Source organism: Cnephaeus nilssonii (assembly GCF_951640355.1).
Source record: "Cnephaeus nilssonii genome assembly, chromosome: 10".
Taxonomy (NCBI): domain Eukaryota; kingdom Metazoa; phylum Chordata; class Mammalia; order Chiroptera; family Vespertilionidae; genus Cnephaeus; species Cnephaeus nilssonii.
Genome location: NC_137081.1, coordinates 77,126,456 through 77,144,354, shown reverse-complemented (window position 1 = coordinate 77,144,354; position 17,899 = coordinate 77,126,456). Strand labels below are relative to the sequence as shown.

The following is a 17,899-nucleotide window of genomic DNA, read 5'->3' as shown; positions in this document are numbered from 1 at the left end:
TTTGAGGTCTTGGTGGAAAAACAGACCTTGGAGATTTATGCCACTGAAAGAAAGATCCATTTGACTCAATAAAATTTTTGAATTACATTTTAAGAAGAGGACATTATTACTACATGGTGTACATATAGTGTATATCTCACTTATTCAGTAGTAGTAAGTTCTGTGAGGGCAGAAAATCATCTTTTGGTTGGAATCCCTCAGTACCTAGCATGTAACCTGGTTGTAGAAGTGGTGCTTTAAAATGTTTGCCGTTGAATGAATTATTGAAGCTAAATTAACATTAGTTTTAAGAGAAGCCATCGCCATAATTTGCTCAGGAAACTCATCAAATTGATTTATAATCATGTGTAAATAGGCACTTCCAAAGTGCTTAAAATAATGCTTTTCTTAATTTTTTTTAAAAAGTTTGTCCTAAATTATTTTAAGACCATTATTAATATTTAGCAAATCCCCTCTAATTTATAGATGTAAAAAACCCAGCTGGGTCCTACCTAAGGATGGCATAAATTGCTGAAGAAACTGATATATTTTTAATGATATATTTTCCCCTGAGTCTTTTATGTGTATTTCTGTCTACCTTATAATATTATTTTCCTCCATAGAATGTTTACCACTATAATTCACAGAGCCCAGAAAATACATTATTTGGACTACGAGGCTATATATTAGAAGTGCTTTAAGGAGCTTGGGCTCTGAAACCAGCTGATCTGGTTTTGAATCCCAGCATTGTGGTGTGTAGACATGGGTAGTTTAAGCAACTCTCTCTGTCTTTCCATCTGTACAAACATGTTACTGGGTTTTCATGAAGATAAAATGAAGTAGTCACTATAAAACACTTAGCACAGAACTCAGCACGTAGTCAGAACTCAATTCTTTTAAAAACCATTTGTTGCTCAGCCAGTGTAGCTCAGTGCTTGAATATGGACCCATAACCAAGAGGTCACTGGTTCGATTCCAGGTCAGGGCACATGCCCAGGTTACAGGCTTGACCCCCAAGAGGGGGTGTTCAGGAGGCACCCATTCAATGATTCTCTCTCAACATTGATGTTTCTCTCTATATATCCCTCCCCTTTCCTCAATAAAAACACGTATTTTTTAAAAGCACATTTGTTTATCTCCTGGGACAGAGTGATTTCCAAAAGTACAGGATTTCCTGTGTCCCATTTGTGATGGGATTTCTTTGATTTCCCTTGAAATATGTAAATACCTTCTCTTAGAAACCCGCTCAACACAGCTGAAGTCTGTGTTCCCATCTTAAGGCAGAGCAAAAAGGCAAAGCATGGATCTCCACAAAAAGGTCATTTCAGGTAGCACAGCCTGTACTTGTGCTTTTGATTCATCACCATGCAGTACCAAGCTCCTTGGAAGTAACCTAGGCCTGCCCTGCTGTTATTTCCAAATCACCTGTGGGGCAGGTGCAGCTGAGCAGCCCTGTTGCAGACTCCCAGGGCCCTGTGGCAGGGTCCATGCATGGTACCTGGGAAGAAACATGGAGGGTTGGACCATTCTCATGACATGTGGCGGTGCCGTTCGTAAGCTCTGCTTGTAGTTCTCCGTAAGTCTCACCTTAAACTGCATTTACTGGTTGTTGATCCTCAAGTTCACATCTCCAGACAAGAGAAAAGAGTAAAGTGTTTGGATGAAAACTTAAATAGAGGAGACGTAATCTTTGTAATTCATTCTTTATACAGTGTCAGAGTTGATATAGCACCAAATTATGGTCACAATGCAACAAAGGCCTGCCATTCCTCTCAAGTTTTAGAACACATTATTTACTCGCCCTCCCTCTCACTATTCAGACTATGCCCTAGAGCAGTGGTCACCAACTGGTGGTCCACGGACCACTGGTGGCCCGTGAGGTCTGAAAGGTTGGCAACCGCTGCCCTAGAGGGATCTTTGACACAAAAATATAAAAACGTATCAGTTGTTTTTTCTTTTTTGGGTTTGACGATCGTTTTATTTTTTACTACACCTGAGTGTATTTTAGCATGAAATAAAACCTATTGTTTTCAATGCTAGATTGTTTCATTTTTTTCAAAAAATGCTCACACAGGGACTAGATCACTGAACTGCATGAAGCTTTGGTCACCACATAAATTTCCTGAAGATAAAAAACACAACCTCAAAGGTGTCAGATCCTATTTCAGAGTTTTTACAATTAACCAAAGGTTTACAGAGAAATATTTGAAGCTGCCTTCTGAGTGCAGTGGGCTCACTTCCCACCCCCTCCAGCTCCTCAAAAAAGACACCAGCAACGATGGCCTCTTGTTGGCAGTAGAATTTATTCAGTAATTTACTTTCCAGCCAACTGCAGCCAATGTCATCGCCTCTGGGCACTTGTTCAAAAACACAGAAATGAAATAACAGATTGGCAAGACCACTGCAACACCCCAGTCACAACCCCATTATCTCCTCGTTCTGTCACACCCATTAGGCAACAGCCTGGGAGACCGGATGGTGATAATGCAGTATTTATGCAGCCCATTCTATCCCCACAGTTCAGGCTTCCCGCCAGGGCTCCTTCCTTCATCTTCACTCTGGGTGTTAGAGAGAGGGCCCAGGCTTCCTCCCTCCTTCATCTTCACTCCAGGTTTTGGAGAGAGGGCCCTGAGCCTCAGGTCCCTAGGCCTTCCCTGTGCCTGCCCTGCCCATCTCAGGGTTGCCGAGCTGGTTCCCTGCCTGGAAAAGGGCTCCTGAGTCCTGAGAAAATGAGCCAGACAAAGGAACCCACTTGCTCCGTTTGTTGACTACCCACCAGTGGAAGAGGTCGTGTTGAATGAGTATGTGCCGTGTGGATTTTACTGAGTGTCGAGGATCGCTCCGCTTAAGTTATTTATAGCTGCTCTGTGCAAGTCAGGGTAAGACAGAGTGGTGGCTTCATTTAACAGCGTGGGGCCATCTCCTTGAAAAGCAGGTTTCTCTGGACAGAATGGATGTCCAGGAGAGGAGGGTCTTTTTAACCAGAGAGAATTGGAAAACAAATGATTGTTGTCTTCTGGGGAAATTATTTTAAAATTGTAGGCACAAGAGATAAATGTCTGAAGAGGGTTAGGGGATGCATTTCTCCTTGTCAAGTTAAACTAGTGAAGTTTTAGAGCTCGAATTATGAGAGATCCGGAGGAAAATGCCTCTTCTCTTCCATAGTCTGTCCTATAGACTAGACACTGTCTTTGGGGTGGTTGGCTCTTTGGGGTGGTTCACATCCCAGTGGACTCCACCTTTTTATTCTTCATTCCGTTCATCAGTTCATACAGCCCCTTAATTACGTCTTTCACTAGTAATTCTTAGAGGGTTGGGATGATGATGTTTGGTATTGTCCCCAAGCCCCCTTTTACCCACCTGGATGGTGAACACAGCTGGAGTCTGAATAGGGTGTGTGGGGCTCCCCAACAGCACCCCCAACCCTATTGAGAACCACTGATTCAGCCCTGCTCCCTACAGAGTTCTGGTTACTAGTGGTAAAGCCCGGATGAGGGCATTTCTATCAGGAGACAGTAGCCTTGTTCTGAGGAAACAGAAAAGAGGAGGGCACACAGCTGAATGCTTTTTAGACAAATGCATTTTCCACTAAAAAAAGCAGGATTTGGCTCAGGTTAATCCATCTTGAAGAGAATTACTCTCAGTGAAAGTTCTGCTGGGGATGTGTTAGGGTAGCCGTCCCTCGCCCCTCCCAGGGAAGAAAGAACAGGGTAAGAGGAAAACATTTAGTTATGTGCGAGATGGCTTGTATTAAATTTGTAACGGTCGTTGCTCCTTGCTGATTAAATCCTAACCGCCCTGCTCTTTCCTTTCCACGTCAGCTCACACCCCAGACAACAGCTTCCTGGGCTTCGTGGTGGAGCAGCACCTGAACTCCAGCGACGTCCACCACATCAACGAGATCAAGAGGCAGAACCAGTCCCTCGTATACGGCAAAGTGGACAACTTCTGGAAGGTGAGTCAGTCTGTGTCCGCGCCTCTCTCTCTCTCTCTCTCTCTCTCTCTCTCTCTCTCTCTCTCTCTCTCTCTCTGTTTGAAAAGACTCTTGTTGGTTAATTTCACTTCACTTTGATCCAGGGAGTAATCAAGCCCAGTGCCTAGTGCTTCTAATCAGCTTAGAAGTAAACAAGACCATGCAGGGATTTGGTTGCTCCGAGTTTGAGTGTCTGATAAAGGCTGTCCCAGCTCCTCCGCAGTGCTGCCCAGCACAGCCCTTCACTCCCTGTGTGTTGGAGTGACACGTTACAGCCTCTTTCACATCCTGTACTTGCTCCCGAAAGCCACAGAAGCTGGGTTTCTTTCCGGAGCAAAGCATTGCACAGAGACCTTTGCCAAGTCTTCGCCTCTGCCTTTTGCGAGATGATATGGAAAGACAGGCACTCTCTTTGCCTGGGGAGTGCAGGCCTTCGCATCCATTCGGCTGTAGTCAGTACACACCTTGGTCAGCTTTCGATTAACCGGGAAAGGAAAATGCCTGCCAGGACTGACTGCGGGCGATTTGCTCAGGGAGATCTTGAACAAAACAATATTCTTTGCCACAGACTGAGCCAGGTTTTCCAAAAGCGCTGGGCTGTTGGGCCCCAGAGGGCCCTTGGTGCTCCTGGATGGTTTCCAGAGCACATCTGGGGAAGGTAAGACAGGAAAGGAATCGATTGAGGTGTGACCTATCGACATGATGTGCAGATCTTTTCCACGGGCGGTCTGCGAATATCATAATTACCTTTGAGGATGTGTTTGTGTAGGAGGGAACAGACTCCCAAGAGTTCAAAACCTGCCTTTTTCTAAATATAAAAGGTAATTGCTTTCTGAATGGTCAGGAACTTTGGTGTCACATTTTCAGGTCTTGCTCATTGAGGAAGTTAGAAGTCAGCCCACTGAGGCAGCACATGTGAGGGACAGGGTCTGGACTCCCTGCTGTGGGTTTTCTGACCTGTGTTCAGAAAAGGTAAAGCACTGTGACCCGCCTTCAGTTCTAAAATGCTAACTGTGCAGAAGAGATGATGAAATCGGCCCATTTCCGTGGAAGCAGATTTAATTCCAGATAGTAGTTCTCTTTGCTATAAAGGCTAGAATTCTGTCTTCCTGTAGTTCTGAGGTTCTCCACCAGGGGCAGTTTCACCCCAAGGGACTTGTGGCAGGTCTGACTGTGGGGGAAGTACTACTGGCATCTAGTGGGCAAAAGGTCAGGGATGCTGCTAAACATCTGACAGGGCACAGGACTGCCCAAAATAAGGAATATGTGGCACAAAATATCAGTGGTGTTGAGTGAGATGCTGAAACCCGGGCTGGTAAATAAGATTTTCTTCCTATATATGTTATTTTACATTTTCTCCTCTCAAGTAAAATAAAATCAGGCTAGACTATAAATGGTTATTTATATAGTCTCTCTACAGGTTATCTATAGTCTTCCCATGAATTTGTACATCTTTGTATCAAAATTTGCCATGTTAATGGAGCATCACTCAAATGACTTTCAGCCCAACTTGTGTTAAAAAGAACATGTTGAGCCCTGCCTGGTGTAGCTCAGTGGTTAGAGTTTGTCCCATATATCTCAGGGTCATGGGTTCGATTCCTAGTCAAGGACACATACGTGGGTTGCAGGTTCATCCCTGCCCCTGGTTGGGGGGAGGGGGAAGCATGTGGGAGGCAACCAATCGATGTGTCTCTCTCACATCGAAGTTTCTCTCTCCCCTCTGTCTCTCTTCCCCTCCCTCCCTTCCACTCTCTTGGAAAAAATATCCTCGGGTGAGGATTAACAAAAAAAAAAAAAAAAGGATACATTGAGTGTTCCCATTTCTCAGCTTGATTGTGAAATGAATGGATTGTGGCACTGGTTTTGGGAGATGTGGGCTCTTAAAAAAGTGCAAGTGGCTTCTCCCCTCTGCACCTGCCCAAAGAAAATAGTTTGCATGCCTCTGTGAACTTGACCTTCACATTGTATCACTTCCGTTTTGAAACCAAGTGCAGCTTCCTCCTGGGTGCTTCTGGCAGCTTTTTGGATTTTCCTAGAAAACTAAAATAATAAATTAGTTATGAATGTTTTGGGGTCACCTTTTCTTGGATAAAATAAGGCTGCCCTTCTCTGCCCCAACCCTAGTTTCCTAGGGCCACCCTGTTTCACACACGTGCCCTCAACCAATTACCACCCCTCCTCATCCCTATCACAGCATCCTCTTCCTTTCATGTAATTTTAATCCTTTTCTGATCACATATTTACCTTTTTCTGTCAGTCTCTGCTTAATTGTAGACTGTAAGCTCTTTGAGGGAAGAAATCATTGATTTTGCTTTACCCACATAACAGGTGCCAGTCTCCTTTTGATTTCATTAAATGCAATTTACCTGGCCATCCTGGGATATGACTTGGAATGTGTTTTGCTTTGGGCATTGCCCTGTGCTCACTAGTCCCAGGGACATAGAAGAGAGGGATTGAAGGAAAAGGATTGGAGCCATTACTGTGCAGATTCTGCAGACCCCATAGAGGTTTTCAGAGCCCGTGGCGACATTAGCAGCGAGAGGCCTGGGAAGAAAACCCGGGCTCTGGGCCAGCTCTACTGTCCCCTGCATGATTTCTGGGCAGGCACCTCTGGAGTCTGTGTCCTCACTTGTATGCATGAAGGATTGGTAAAAAGGAATGAATTATTGCACAATAACACAGCGGACCTCAAAATAATTATGCTGAGTGTAAGAGCAAAACATAAAAAAGAGTATGATTCTGGGTATATAAAACTCTCAAAAATTCAAACCAATGCGTAATGACAGAAGGCAGGCGGGTGGTTGCCTGGGACAGGGTGAGCGAGGTGGGTATGTCCACTGTCTAATTGTGGTGATGGCTTTAGGGCATGTCTATATATGCACACTTACAAAATTGTATGTTTTAAATATGGGCAGTTTATTATGTGCCAGTTAAACCTCAACAGTGCTGTTAATGTACATTAAAGTTGGCAAGACATGATCTTAGGGGCCAAATTTGGCTTGTAGCCTACATGCTAAAAATGGCTTTTCCATTTTGAAAGTCATAAAAAAAACAACCACCAGAATCTAAAACAAAAGAGTATGTGGCAGCTGAAACCGGTTTGGCTCAGTGGATAGAGCGTTGGCCTGTGGACTGGAAGGTCCCAGGTTCGATTCCGGTCAAGGGCATATACCTTGGTTGCGGGCACATCCCCAGTGGGGGGTGTGCAGGAGGCAGCTGGTCGATGTTTCTCTCTCATCGACGTTTCTAGCTCTCTATCCCTCTCCCTTCCTCCGTGTAAAAATCAATAAAATATAAATTTAAAAAAAGAGTATGTGGCAGACCTTATGTGTTCCCACAAAATCTAAAATATTTGACATCTATCCCTTTACAAAAAGTTTGCTAGCCCCTGGATGAGATCATTATTTACCTATGTTCCCTGGAGTCCTGGCTGGGGTCCAGCTACTGTGGGAAGTCAGGGGGGCCACCCAGTATGGGTCCCACCAACCACAGTAGCTCTGAGTTATCTCTGGTATAGATTCGGATGTCCAGTCTGAGTTCACTAGAAAAAAGAGTTCAACTGCTTTAAACAGCCAAAAATAAACCTTGAAAGTCTCCAGACTAGGTACCTCTGAGTCTGAGAAAGAATTCCATTCTAAAAACTATGTAATTATCTCACTTACTAACTTAGTTGACTTGGGCTTAGTTTAAATTAATGCAAAATTGGAAAGAGGAGTAGTTTGGAGAAATGCCATTTTATTTCCTCATAGGAATTAACTGGTCTTAGTTTTATATTGTTTTAATAACCCTTTGTAATCCTATATAATAAAAGACTAACATGCAAATCAACCGAACAGTGGAACGACTGGTTGCTATGATGCGCACTGACGACCAGGGGGTAGACGCTTAACACAGGAGCTGCCTCCTGTTGGTCAGTGCTCCTCCCTCAGGGGGAGCGCCACTCAGCCAGAAGCCAGGCTCACGGCTGGTGAGTGCAGCAGCCATGGCAGCGCTAGGCAGCGCTAAGGATGAGCTGTCAGTCGGACAGCTAGAGGGCACAGGCCAGGCTGAGGGACACCCCCCCCCACACACACCTTTGCACAAATTTTGTGCACTGGGCCTCTACTTAAAAAAATGTACCGAAATCCTTGAAAAGAACACCTTTTGATAAGTAGGTTAAACCTTGTTGTCCTGCTTATTCTTTAATCTGCTTGGCCAGACTTTTCTTCCCAGGTAATGTAGAGATCAACCAGATAAATTTAAACCCGCCATAAGTGAAATTGGCATACATTCTGAAAAAATGAAATTGGAGTCCGTTTTGTTAAATTTGCTGGGAAAGCTAATGTGATTACAGCTGATGGTTCTGGTTCCAACCAGAGGAGCATTCAGAAGCTCGTCTGATCCCTATGTCTCCCCTAGCTTATTCCCTTTGGAGGAAAGTCAATCAAAAAAGACCTTGTCGTCCTAGGGGGTTTGGCTTAGTGGATAGAGTGTCAGCCCTCGGACTGAAGGGTCCCGGGTTCCATTCCGCTCAAGGGCACATACTTCAGTTTCAGGCTCGATCCCTGGCCCTGGTCGGGGCACGTGTGGGAGGCGACCAATCAATGTGTCTCTCTCATATTGATGTTTCTCTCTTTCTGTCTCTCCCTCTCCCTTCCACTCTCTCTAAAAAAGCAATGGGAAAAATATCCTTGGGTGAGGATTAACAACAAAAAAAGAAAGAAAGAAAAGACCTTGTCATGATCTCTTGAGATCACGCTTGCCAGTGGCAGAGCACATTGCTTTTGCCCGGGGAGGAGTCAGAGGTGCCCGTGGAGAGCTGAGCCACTCCAGGGCAGCCCACACCAGCCCTGGCCACCTGTGCACGGCTTTTGTCTGGCTCAGTTCCTGGCACATGCTCAAGTGCAGTCACATTGCAGAGCTTTTCCCCAGATTCAAGTGTACATTTTTTGGGTGGGGAGACAGAGAAGAGAAACCAAATGCAAAGAGAAACATCAGAAATGAATCATTGGCTTTGAAGATTCCAAAGGCTACAGTCCAGAGGACTTAAGGATTTTCCAAAAATAGTGTTGGTTGCATGCTGACTATAATCTAACCTTGTGTGGAGGCAGCATAAGCACGTCAGTGTTTGATGAGCAAATATGTACGAGAATGAACACTGAGCTTAAGAGAACCTTTTATCTGTCTTATCAGCCTAGTGGACTAGTCCTTGTTTCAGCAAGTTTTCTTCAGTCATCTTAAACCTATTGATGTTTACTTGTCCATAGAAGAAAGAACACCTTCTCCTTGTCGTACGGCAGGTCCTTGAATAAGGCTGTTTCATTCAACATCCTTTCACTATGATCTTGATAAAAGAAAAATAATTCTCAGAGCCACTGTCTGTGTGGGGTTTGAATGTTCTCCCATGTCCACTTGTTGTTTTTTTTTCGGGTTCTTCAGGTTCCTCCCACACTCCAAAGATGTGCATGTCAGGTGAACTGGTGTGTCCACGTCCCACCGGAATGAGTGTGGCTGTGTGAGTGCCCTGTGACGGAAGGGTGTCCTGTCCAGGGGTGGGAGGCTCTGGCCACCCATGACCCTGAACTGTGGATTAGGAAAGAATGATCTTGTTTTATTTATCCTTCTTAAATGTATGTTTAACTCACATTTATTTCATTGTTTAATATTAGAAGTGGTTTGAGTATTCATTTAGAAGTTTGGAGATTTTTTTGTGACCAGAAATATGCCATAACTCTTATTTATATAATTAGCCTATGGTAAAGTTGGTTTCGCTATACCAGTATATTATTTTCCTTAAAGTCCCACTTTCCAAGAACCTATGTGGACATTAAGGGAGAACTTGCTGTATCTGTTTCAGTTTGAAACACTGATCAGGATGGTCTGTTGCAGTTGGCGGAGCTGTGGGTGGGAGACCGTCACCCAGATTCTAATTCCAGCCACACATTCTAGTTCCAGCCACACCCTCCCTGGCAGCTTGTCTTTGGAATTGATTTGCCCTTGGTCTCGCTTTCCTCATCTGTAAAACAAGGCAGAGGACTGGATGTTCTTTTGTTTCACTCCCCAGAGTTCTGTGATTCTATAATCTAAACTCCTTCTGGCCTTCTCTGATTCTTTCAAGAGCAAGGGCACAGAGAAGACAGCCTGCAGGACAGCTTTATGAGCCATCGGAAATAGGACAGATGGGTGGTAATTGGGCCAGGCCAGGCAGAGTCCATAAAACCAGCTGCTCGAGGAGAGGAGGGGGTTGCTGTGGCTTAGTATCCATGTGTGTAAAAGAGATTTAAGGGTTTGTTCACAGTAAGCTCATGTGAGCCAACAGTTTGGGGAACTGCCAAAAATTGATAATGGACCTTCAGTTGTGGCATAACATGGAGAATGAGGGCTGGTAGTTCCCATCCATCTGAGAGCACCTACCCAGCATGCTCCATTCCCTGGTGCTCAGCTTGTGGGAGACTATGGAGTCAGACTGGCCAGGTCCATCCTGGCTCTACCATGACTAGTTGTGTGATCGAGCACAGGCAAGTGCCTTGGGCTCCCTGTGCCTCTGACCTCTCATCTGTAAAATGGATGATAATAAAGAAAACCTACTTTTAAGGTTTTTATGAAGATCATGTGAGTTAATAAATATAAAGCTATTAGAATATTGCCTGGTATTCATTGATGGCTGTGTTAGTTTGTTGTTATTAACATTATCCAGGCAAATTAGAACCTCTTGATTAGAAGTGGGATGCAGGGTGACTCAGAGCCATGCTTTATGGAGCCTGATTGAAGAAGTTGGCTTGTCTGGCCAGGGAAGAAAAGCTTGTTTGAGGCTGCAGGTGAGTGGGTGAGGTTTCTGAAGGGGTGGCAAACAAACTAGGAATCCGATTTGTCCTGGATGACCCTCAAAGGGACAGAAAATAGGCTGCTAGTGAACTCGCTGAGCTTTCAAGGGATAGCAGGAAGCGTAACGCAACCTTCCAAAGATCAGGTGGGCCGCCTGGGAAGCCATTAACCTCCCATTGCTGTTGGCTGAAGGGACATTGGCAGGGCTTTGGGAGAGGAGTCGCTGGTGCCAGGGGGACATTGGACTGCCTGAATTGTCCTGGCAGCCCAGAGAGTCTGCACTTATGGAATGCGATGGAAAGAACCAGGAGGGAGAGGGGCAGGAGGAACACTCCGAAGGAAAAGCTTATCCACGGGCTGGTGGTAGCAAGCAAACATGTTGACTGTTCTTTCACAGGGCCTGGCCTTCTGCCTAAAGCAGCAGATACAGCCTCGGACCCCACAGACCAAATCTAACTCACAGACATGTTTGATAAGGTGGCACAATATTTGTTAAATTGGAAAATGTGCCGTTTGGGAAGGTTCCTTGGGAAAGCTGAAATTTCTGGCTGCTCTTGATAATGTAGACGTGTGGCAAATGGGACTCACACGCCAAAGATTGGCTGTCAGAGTTGCGGCTGCCCCACAGTTGGGTTAGGGTCCCAAGGATGGCAGTCCTTTGGCGACCTTCTCTAACGCTCTGCAGGACCCATCTGGCACCCCAGAGGTATCTGAGTTTGCGACCTTGCACTTGGGAGCCCAGGAAAAAGCTACCATTTTTGTCTAATCTTCGCATGAATTCCATGTTTCATCGGCCAAACCATCCTTCATGACCTGTTTGGAAGTCTGTCAGGTTTTGAGGCATCAGGGTCGTCAGAAAGGAAGACCAAGCCCGCCTTTTCAGCCTGCAGTCCAGCAGGAGCCCCAGCACTGCAGTCTGACTGTGAGACTCAGAGTGTTCTCTTTGATCAGCACCTCCGAGGAGCACTTTCCGATGACAGCCCAGCCCTGATTTGGGCTGCCAGAGCTTCTGCCAAGTTTGCTTGTGGTTGGAACTAGGTTTTCTTCTTTGGGTTGGCAGTTAGGGTGGATGGGAAGAATGTGTGGCAGTTGACTGTCTGGGATTGTGAGCCTGTTGGCTTATTGCTCTTGTATAATGAATAAAGTCTTCAGACTTCCTCCCACCTGGGAGCGGGACCTCTCCTTACACACACTAGTGTGGGTCCGAGCAGGAACCTGGCCCGGTCCTCGGAGCAGCACTAATTTATGGGGTGTTTTGCTGCAATGATTTCCAGCCCATGTTCCAGGGGAAGGCAGGAAAGCTTTCGTTGGTTCTTAGAATATAGGTCAGTGGTAAACAAATGTGCCCGATCATAATTCCAACCGGGAACTTGTTAAACTTCCAGCTGCCAGGAAGCCTCCTCAGCCTCATGAAAACAGCCTCTCCAGGGAAGGATCTAGGAGTTGTATGTTAAAAAAATCACAGGCTCCAGGTGATTCTATTAAGCAGGAAGTTTGGGAAACATTGTACTAGGGAGTCACCAATTTTCCTAGATTGGAAAACTTTAACCGGCTCCTTTCCACGTGGTCCTTTCCAGCCGTAGTGCATGGCTGCCATGTAGCCAGCAACCACCCATGCTGTAGTAGACATGGATGCCCTTGGCTGTCCCCTGTGCCCTGGCCTTTGCTTCCCAGTGCAATTCACCAGCTCCATGACCACCCCCCAAGGACCCACCCTTTTATTTCCATGGTAAATACCAAGTTGCCTAAATTAATCCCTGGGAAGGTGCAGTCAGCTGATACAAGTTCCAGTGAAGTCTCTCTCAGGAATGCTTACCTTTTAATCCAACATTTAAATAAGAATGTGTAGGAATTTGAGAGGTTACAAAGCCCTTCCATCTAGGGAAAAATTGATCCACCCTAAGGTGGGGATGAGTGGTAGACTTATTTTCATTTTATTTCACTTTATTGATTTTTTCTTTTTTAGAGAGGAAGGGAGAGAGAGGGAAAAGAGAGAAACATTGATGTCAGAGAGAAACATCAATGAGTTGCCTCCTATACGCTCCCTGATCAGGCAACCCTTTAGTGTTCAGCCTATGCTCCAACCAACTGAGCCCACTGCTGGGGTGAGCCATAGACTTCTTGATGTCATGTGGTCAGCTGGGACATTGATACTTTAGAGAGGTCACTAATGGTCCCAAGGTTTGACTAACGAGTGGTGGAATTGCAGACCTTTTTGCTGGTGGTTGCAGAGGCCTTTGAGGAGCCTGACGTTGGAGAGGCTCTCATTTTCTGGGTGCCCCTCAGGAGAACTAGCAGGGGATGTCTACTCTGGGTTGTCTACTCTGTAGTGAATGGCAGTCCTCCCAGAGGCATAAACAGCTGAGTGCAAATTACTGCAGCTGCGAGAAGAAAACATGTTAAAGTGTTGTGCCTGAAAAGAGATCCCTTGTGTTCTGCCGAGGGTCTCCTCCAAAAGCCAGGGTTGGCCCGGAGAGCCCAAGGCTGAGGCAGCCTGAGAACATCCTGAGGGTGGGGTACTTCCAGAAGGTTCTGAATCACTGCCTGCCACTCCAATAGCCTGGGATGAGTTCATTTGTGGCTCTTAGTAAACACAGCTGTTGTGGTTGTAATTTGCCTTGAGGCTTTATACTGTTATTCCAACTCTTAACAGTTTGGCAATGGATAGGGGAACAATGGTGTTTGGGGATGGGAAAAAGTCTGGAGCAGAAAAGAGTAAGGGCTCTGTAGACAAAAGCCACTGAGCAAGCCCAGGCATGGGAAAGCCTGTTCCATAGAGAAGGAGGCAGCCTCCCAAGGAATGAGTGACGGAAGAGTCTCAGGTCCCCAGAGGGTGAACAGCATGGGGACGAGCCAGATGAAAGAAGGTATGAAAGCCTTGAAAGACTGTTTCGGTCAAGTGAAGAAGAGAACATTCATTCTTGAAGAGAGGGAGACTTAAAGCCTCGGAATTTGTAATGGTCCGAAAGGCATGGCTTTCTGACTGACTGGGCACAGATGTATAAGAACAACTGAGATACTGTATTGATGGATACTTTTCTCCCAAATAGAACACTGTTAAGCATAGCTTATAGGGAAGCTGTTCTGGATGGAGATTCTAGGCATAGTTCAAGTTGTTTCAAAAGCACACACTCACAAGCTGAAGGGGCCTATCAGCCATGCCAGGCAGCGGTGGTGGGGCTGGGAGGGCACCCAGCACTGCTCAGGCCGGATACTGAGGACTGCAGGGAAACCCTGGCACACACTGCCCAGTGGCATCTCAGCTCAGCCCAAGATGTGCAGTCCCAGGAGACTCAGAGGCGATATTGCCAAGGGTAGAGGAAGGCTTCTTAGGGGGAGGGGCATTTGGATGTCTCTTTGGTTCAGGATTGCAGATCTTGAGGGTGTGGCAGCTTTCTGCTGGAAGGAGGTCGGTTCCCCATTGGTGCAGCAGGGGAGATTCAGACACCTAAAAGGATGACTTTAAATGAATTCTCTGTGGTTCTTACATCAACCCTTGTTTAGAAACTCAACAAAGAAAGCCAAGTCACACAGGAGGAAATAGAAGTGGAGCTTTCTGGCTATTTCTTTGAGAGAAAAGCAAAATAGAAGTATCGTTTTACAATAAAGGTGAAGGAGCAATGCATAAATCTTGGAATAGCATTCAAATAAGTCAACTGAGTGTGTTGGGAGGGTTGAAGGAATTTTGACCGTTTTCCCCAATGCTGTCTACACTACCATGAAGAGCAGGTACCTGAGGTGGGAGTGGGAGTTAGCGCCAGGTGGCTTCCCATGCCAGCTGGAATCCATGAAGTGTAATTTTTGGTAGAAACCGAAACCATGGGATTTCCCTGTGGCACCTACCTCAGTGCAGAGCCATGTCACTGAGACCTTGAACCAGGCCCTGCAAGGGCACAGCTTGTTGATGGAGTTTTATATCAAAGATACAGATTGGGAGCGTATTTTACGATGTAGAGTATTTGTGGGAAACAGAACCCCTCATTTTATTATAAGAAGAGGTTTTATGATATTGAGAAACACTGATAAACCAATTTAGAAAGTGTGTTAAAAATGTAATAATCTGTACTTCTAAAATCGTATTTTAACATCTATACTAGTATATAAATTCATACCTAAGTAAAAACCATATAAGCGGCATATGCTCATGTAATCTGGCTGTGCAGCCCTAAGTACTGGGTCCATCTGTATTCAAAATACCTCAGGCCACCACCCCCACCCACTCCCAGCCCCAAGAATGTTGGTCCCCCTCCCAGGGACAGCTGAGCTCCAGGGAGTGCTGGCTCATCCTTGCTTCCTTGCTCAGTTGGGATGTTGGCAGCTGGCTTGCCTGTACTTTTCCCTTCCATGATTCTATTTTTGATTAGATTGAGGTCCTTGGGGAGGTGATGATGATAATGAGTACTAATATTTGAGTACTTCCTACGTGCCGGGCCTAGTCCTTGAAAAGCTACTGAGTCAATACTATTAACTCCATTGTCAAGTGATTCGACTGAGGCAAAGTGTAAGATCCCACAGCTGATGGCTGAGTCAGGATTTGAATTGAAAGCATATACCGTGCGGGGGGGGGGGGGGGGGGGACGGGGGGGAGCATATACCATGGCCACTACACTGGACTGCTTCCCCGGGAATGACTCTGTGACAGCGCCTTCCTCTGTCTTCTGTTCATCCCCTCGAATCCCAAGAGGCTGGCTCTATCCATGATGTAGGATTCTGTGTGGAGACGCACAATCTCCTATGAAGAACTAGTGAAACTGCATGGGTGAAACTAGTCTATACAGGTTTGCCTTTTCTCAGATCCAAAGATGAAGCTGTTCATTTTTATTCTCTTTATAACGGTCATCATCGGGAGCCAGTAAGTAGGAACCTGCTTACATATCTGGACTTGCGAAGCTGTGTCTGCCTTCAGGGATCCTAGAGAGACAAATACTGACCTGGACCAGTGAGAAGTGGGAGATACTTTAAAATGAAATTGAAAACTGGGTGGAAGTGCACTCGTATGAGCCTAAGTGGCTTTAGAAGAAAAAGTCAGGAGTTTGAGGATGAGTCTTGTAAGGCACCAGTAGTTGTCCATGTGTGGGCTGGGGGCACTTTGTGGCACTTCCTTAATTAACAGAGGAGGGAGGAGAGGGCCAATAGTAGTGGTGGTGGGAGGGTGGGGATCAGGAAGCTTTGACCTTGTATTGTCATCCTCTGTCCAGGATGCTGCGAGTTTGATGACCCCCCGTGGAGCTAGTGGGGGCTATCCCATAGGGTGCTGCTTGTCCTCAGCACAATGGAGTGCACCATTGCAGGGAGTAGAGTAAAGCCATGAACAGCCCCATTGATCCATACCAATTAGGGGTCATTCCAGGTCCTCAGAGTCTGCTGAGGTTTGCCCAGGCCTCCAGATAGTCCCGTGTGCTTGAGCGATGTCAGCCCGCCAGGACTTCCCAGCAGCCCATAAGACAGCGCCATTGCCAGCATTTTACCAGGAGGAAGTTGGGGTAATCCACTGCCAGAGAGAAGCTGCCATGCAAAGACTTTCCTTTTCCTCCCTCCTTTCCTTCCCTTTTTGTTTTTCCTTCTTTGTTTCCCTCTCTACTCACCTGTTCCCTTCCCTTCTTCTCTTCTCCTTCCTCCCCTCCCCTCCCTTTCCTCTTTCCATTAGAAAAAAAAAAGAATCTTTGCTACAGTTGGTATAGAGAATTTTTTCTAAATCAGACAGTGTCTTTTTATATTTATTCTTAAATCAGTGATGGTGTTTGCGTGGAATGAATGGATATTTGGACAATTTAACCCGGTGGTCGTGTGAGTAACAACTTGAAAGAGAAGCAGAGGTGTAGCCACTTTCAAGGACAAACCCCCCACCATTTGGACCAGATAGTCCCTCCTTCTCAGTGACCCCAAAGCACAGCACAGCACGGTCAGGAGGGGCTTGTGGTTGAGCGTAGGGACCTGGAGAAACTGTCCCTCATCCTCATCCAGCAACAGTGTGATTGGCTTATCAATCAGGATTCACCGTGTCCTGGAGAATAGTAGGATTCGTGCAGTGAGGTGGAAGGGAAAGGATGTGGGCAACACTTGGATGGTAGAATATAGCATAGGTGGTATTGTAGACACAAAGTAAAAAGCCTTGTCCCGGGGCCCTGCCTTCCCAGTGGACATGACTGGTCATTTAGAAGGCTCCCACCATCCAAACTGGTAACTTTTTTCACGATTTGGTCCTCCTTCCCCCACCTGTTGCCCCGGTCCTGTTTTCTGGAGCAGAACTGCTAACTTCTCTTTTACAGAGAATTGGCCACTGCTTGTATTGGTCTGGCCACCAGATATGTTCAATTAGGTACCACGAGGTTAACTGTTAACACAGTCCCCAACACAGTTCATGTGGCGTCTACTACACCCAGCGCAAACCACGGCCTTCTTCCAGCTCTCCACTCCCACCCCATGAGAAGCCTCCAGACACATGGGCTCCCTGGCCTTGGCCTGAAACTGAGTCAGCATGCCCCTTATGGTTTCACTGCTGCTCCACTCCAAATGCACCCTTTCCAAAATATGTGTTCTTTGCAGCTTGCACTAGAGCAGTGGTCGGCAAACTCGTTAGTCAACAGAGCCAAATATCAACAGTACAACGAAATCTCTTTTGAGAGCCAAATTTTTTAAACTTAAACTTCTTCTAACACCACTTCTTCAAAATAGACTTGCCCAGGCCGTGGTATTTTGTGGAAGAGCCACACTCAAGGGGCCAAAGAGCCGCATGTAGCTCGCGAGCCGCAGTTTGCCGACCACGGCACTAGAGAATTGTCAGTGGGCGTGATTGAGGGCATCACAGGGGACGGACTTCCTGTCCTGCTCTAGTGGCCCCTGCAGCACCAGGTCCTGCAGCTGGAGAAGGAAAGGGGGACCCTGTGGCTGAGGCTGGCTTGTGAGCTCAGGGACTGGTGTCTGGGCAGCAGAACTTGTTCTCATCCTACATAATAAAAGGGTAATATGTCAATTACCATCACTCCGCTACGCCCACGATTGGGCCAGCGGGAGGCGCAGGGGGTGGGACTTGGGGTGGCTGGGGTGGTGCTCAGCGTCTGCGTCATGGCTGTGCTGCGGCACAGAAGGGGCCTCTGGGGCAGCGAGCCCACGTCCTCCTGCGGACCATCCAAGTGGACAGAC

The 17,899-nt window shown here is 46.4% G+C and overlaps 1 protein-coding gene across 4 annotated transcripts in view; it reads left to right on the top strand.

Annotated features, from left to right (window-relative positions):
- MGAT5 (alpha-1,6-mannosylglycoprotein 6-beta-N-acetylglucosaminyltransferase) overlaps window positions 1-17,899 on the top strand; it is a 383,255-nt gene that overhangs the window by 279,913 nt on the left and 85,443 nt on the right. For all 4 annotated transcript variants that reach the window (XM_079783063.1, XM_079783061.1, XM_079783064.1 and 1 more), the window contains one exon: window positions 3,801-3,934. In XM_079783063.1, the coding sequence (XP_079639189.1) occupies window positions 3,801-3,934 (134 nt within the window). The remainder of the gene's footprint in view (window positions 1-3,800; window positions 3,935-17,899) is intronic.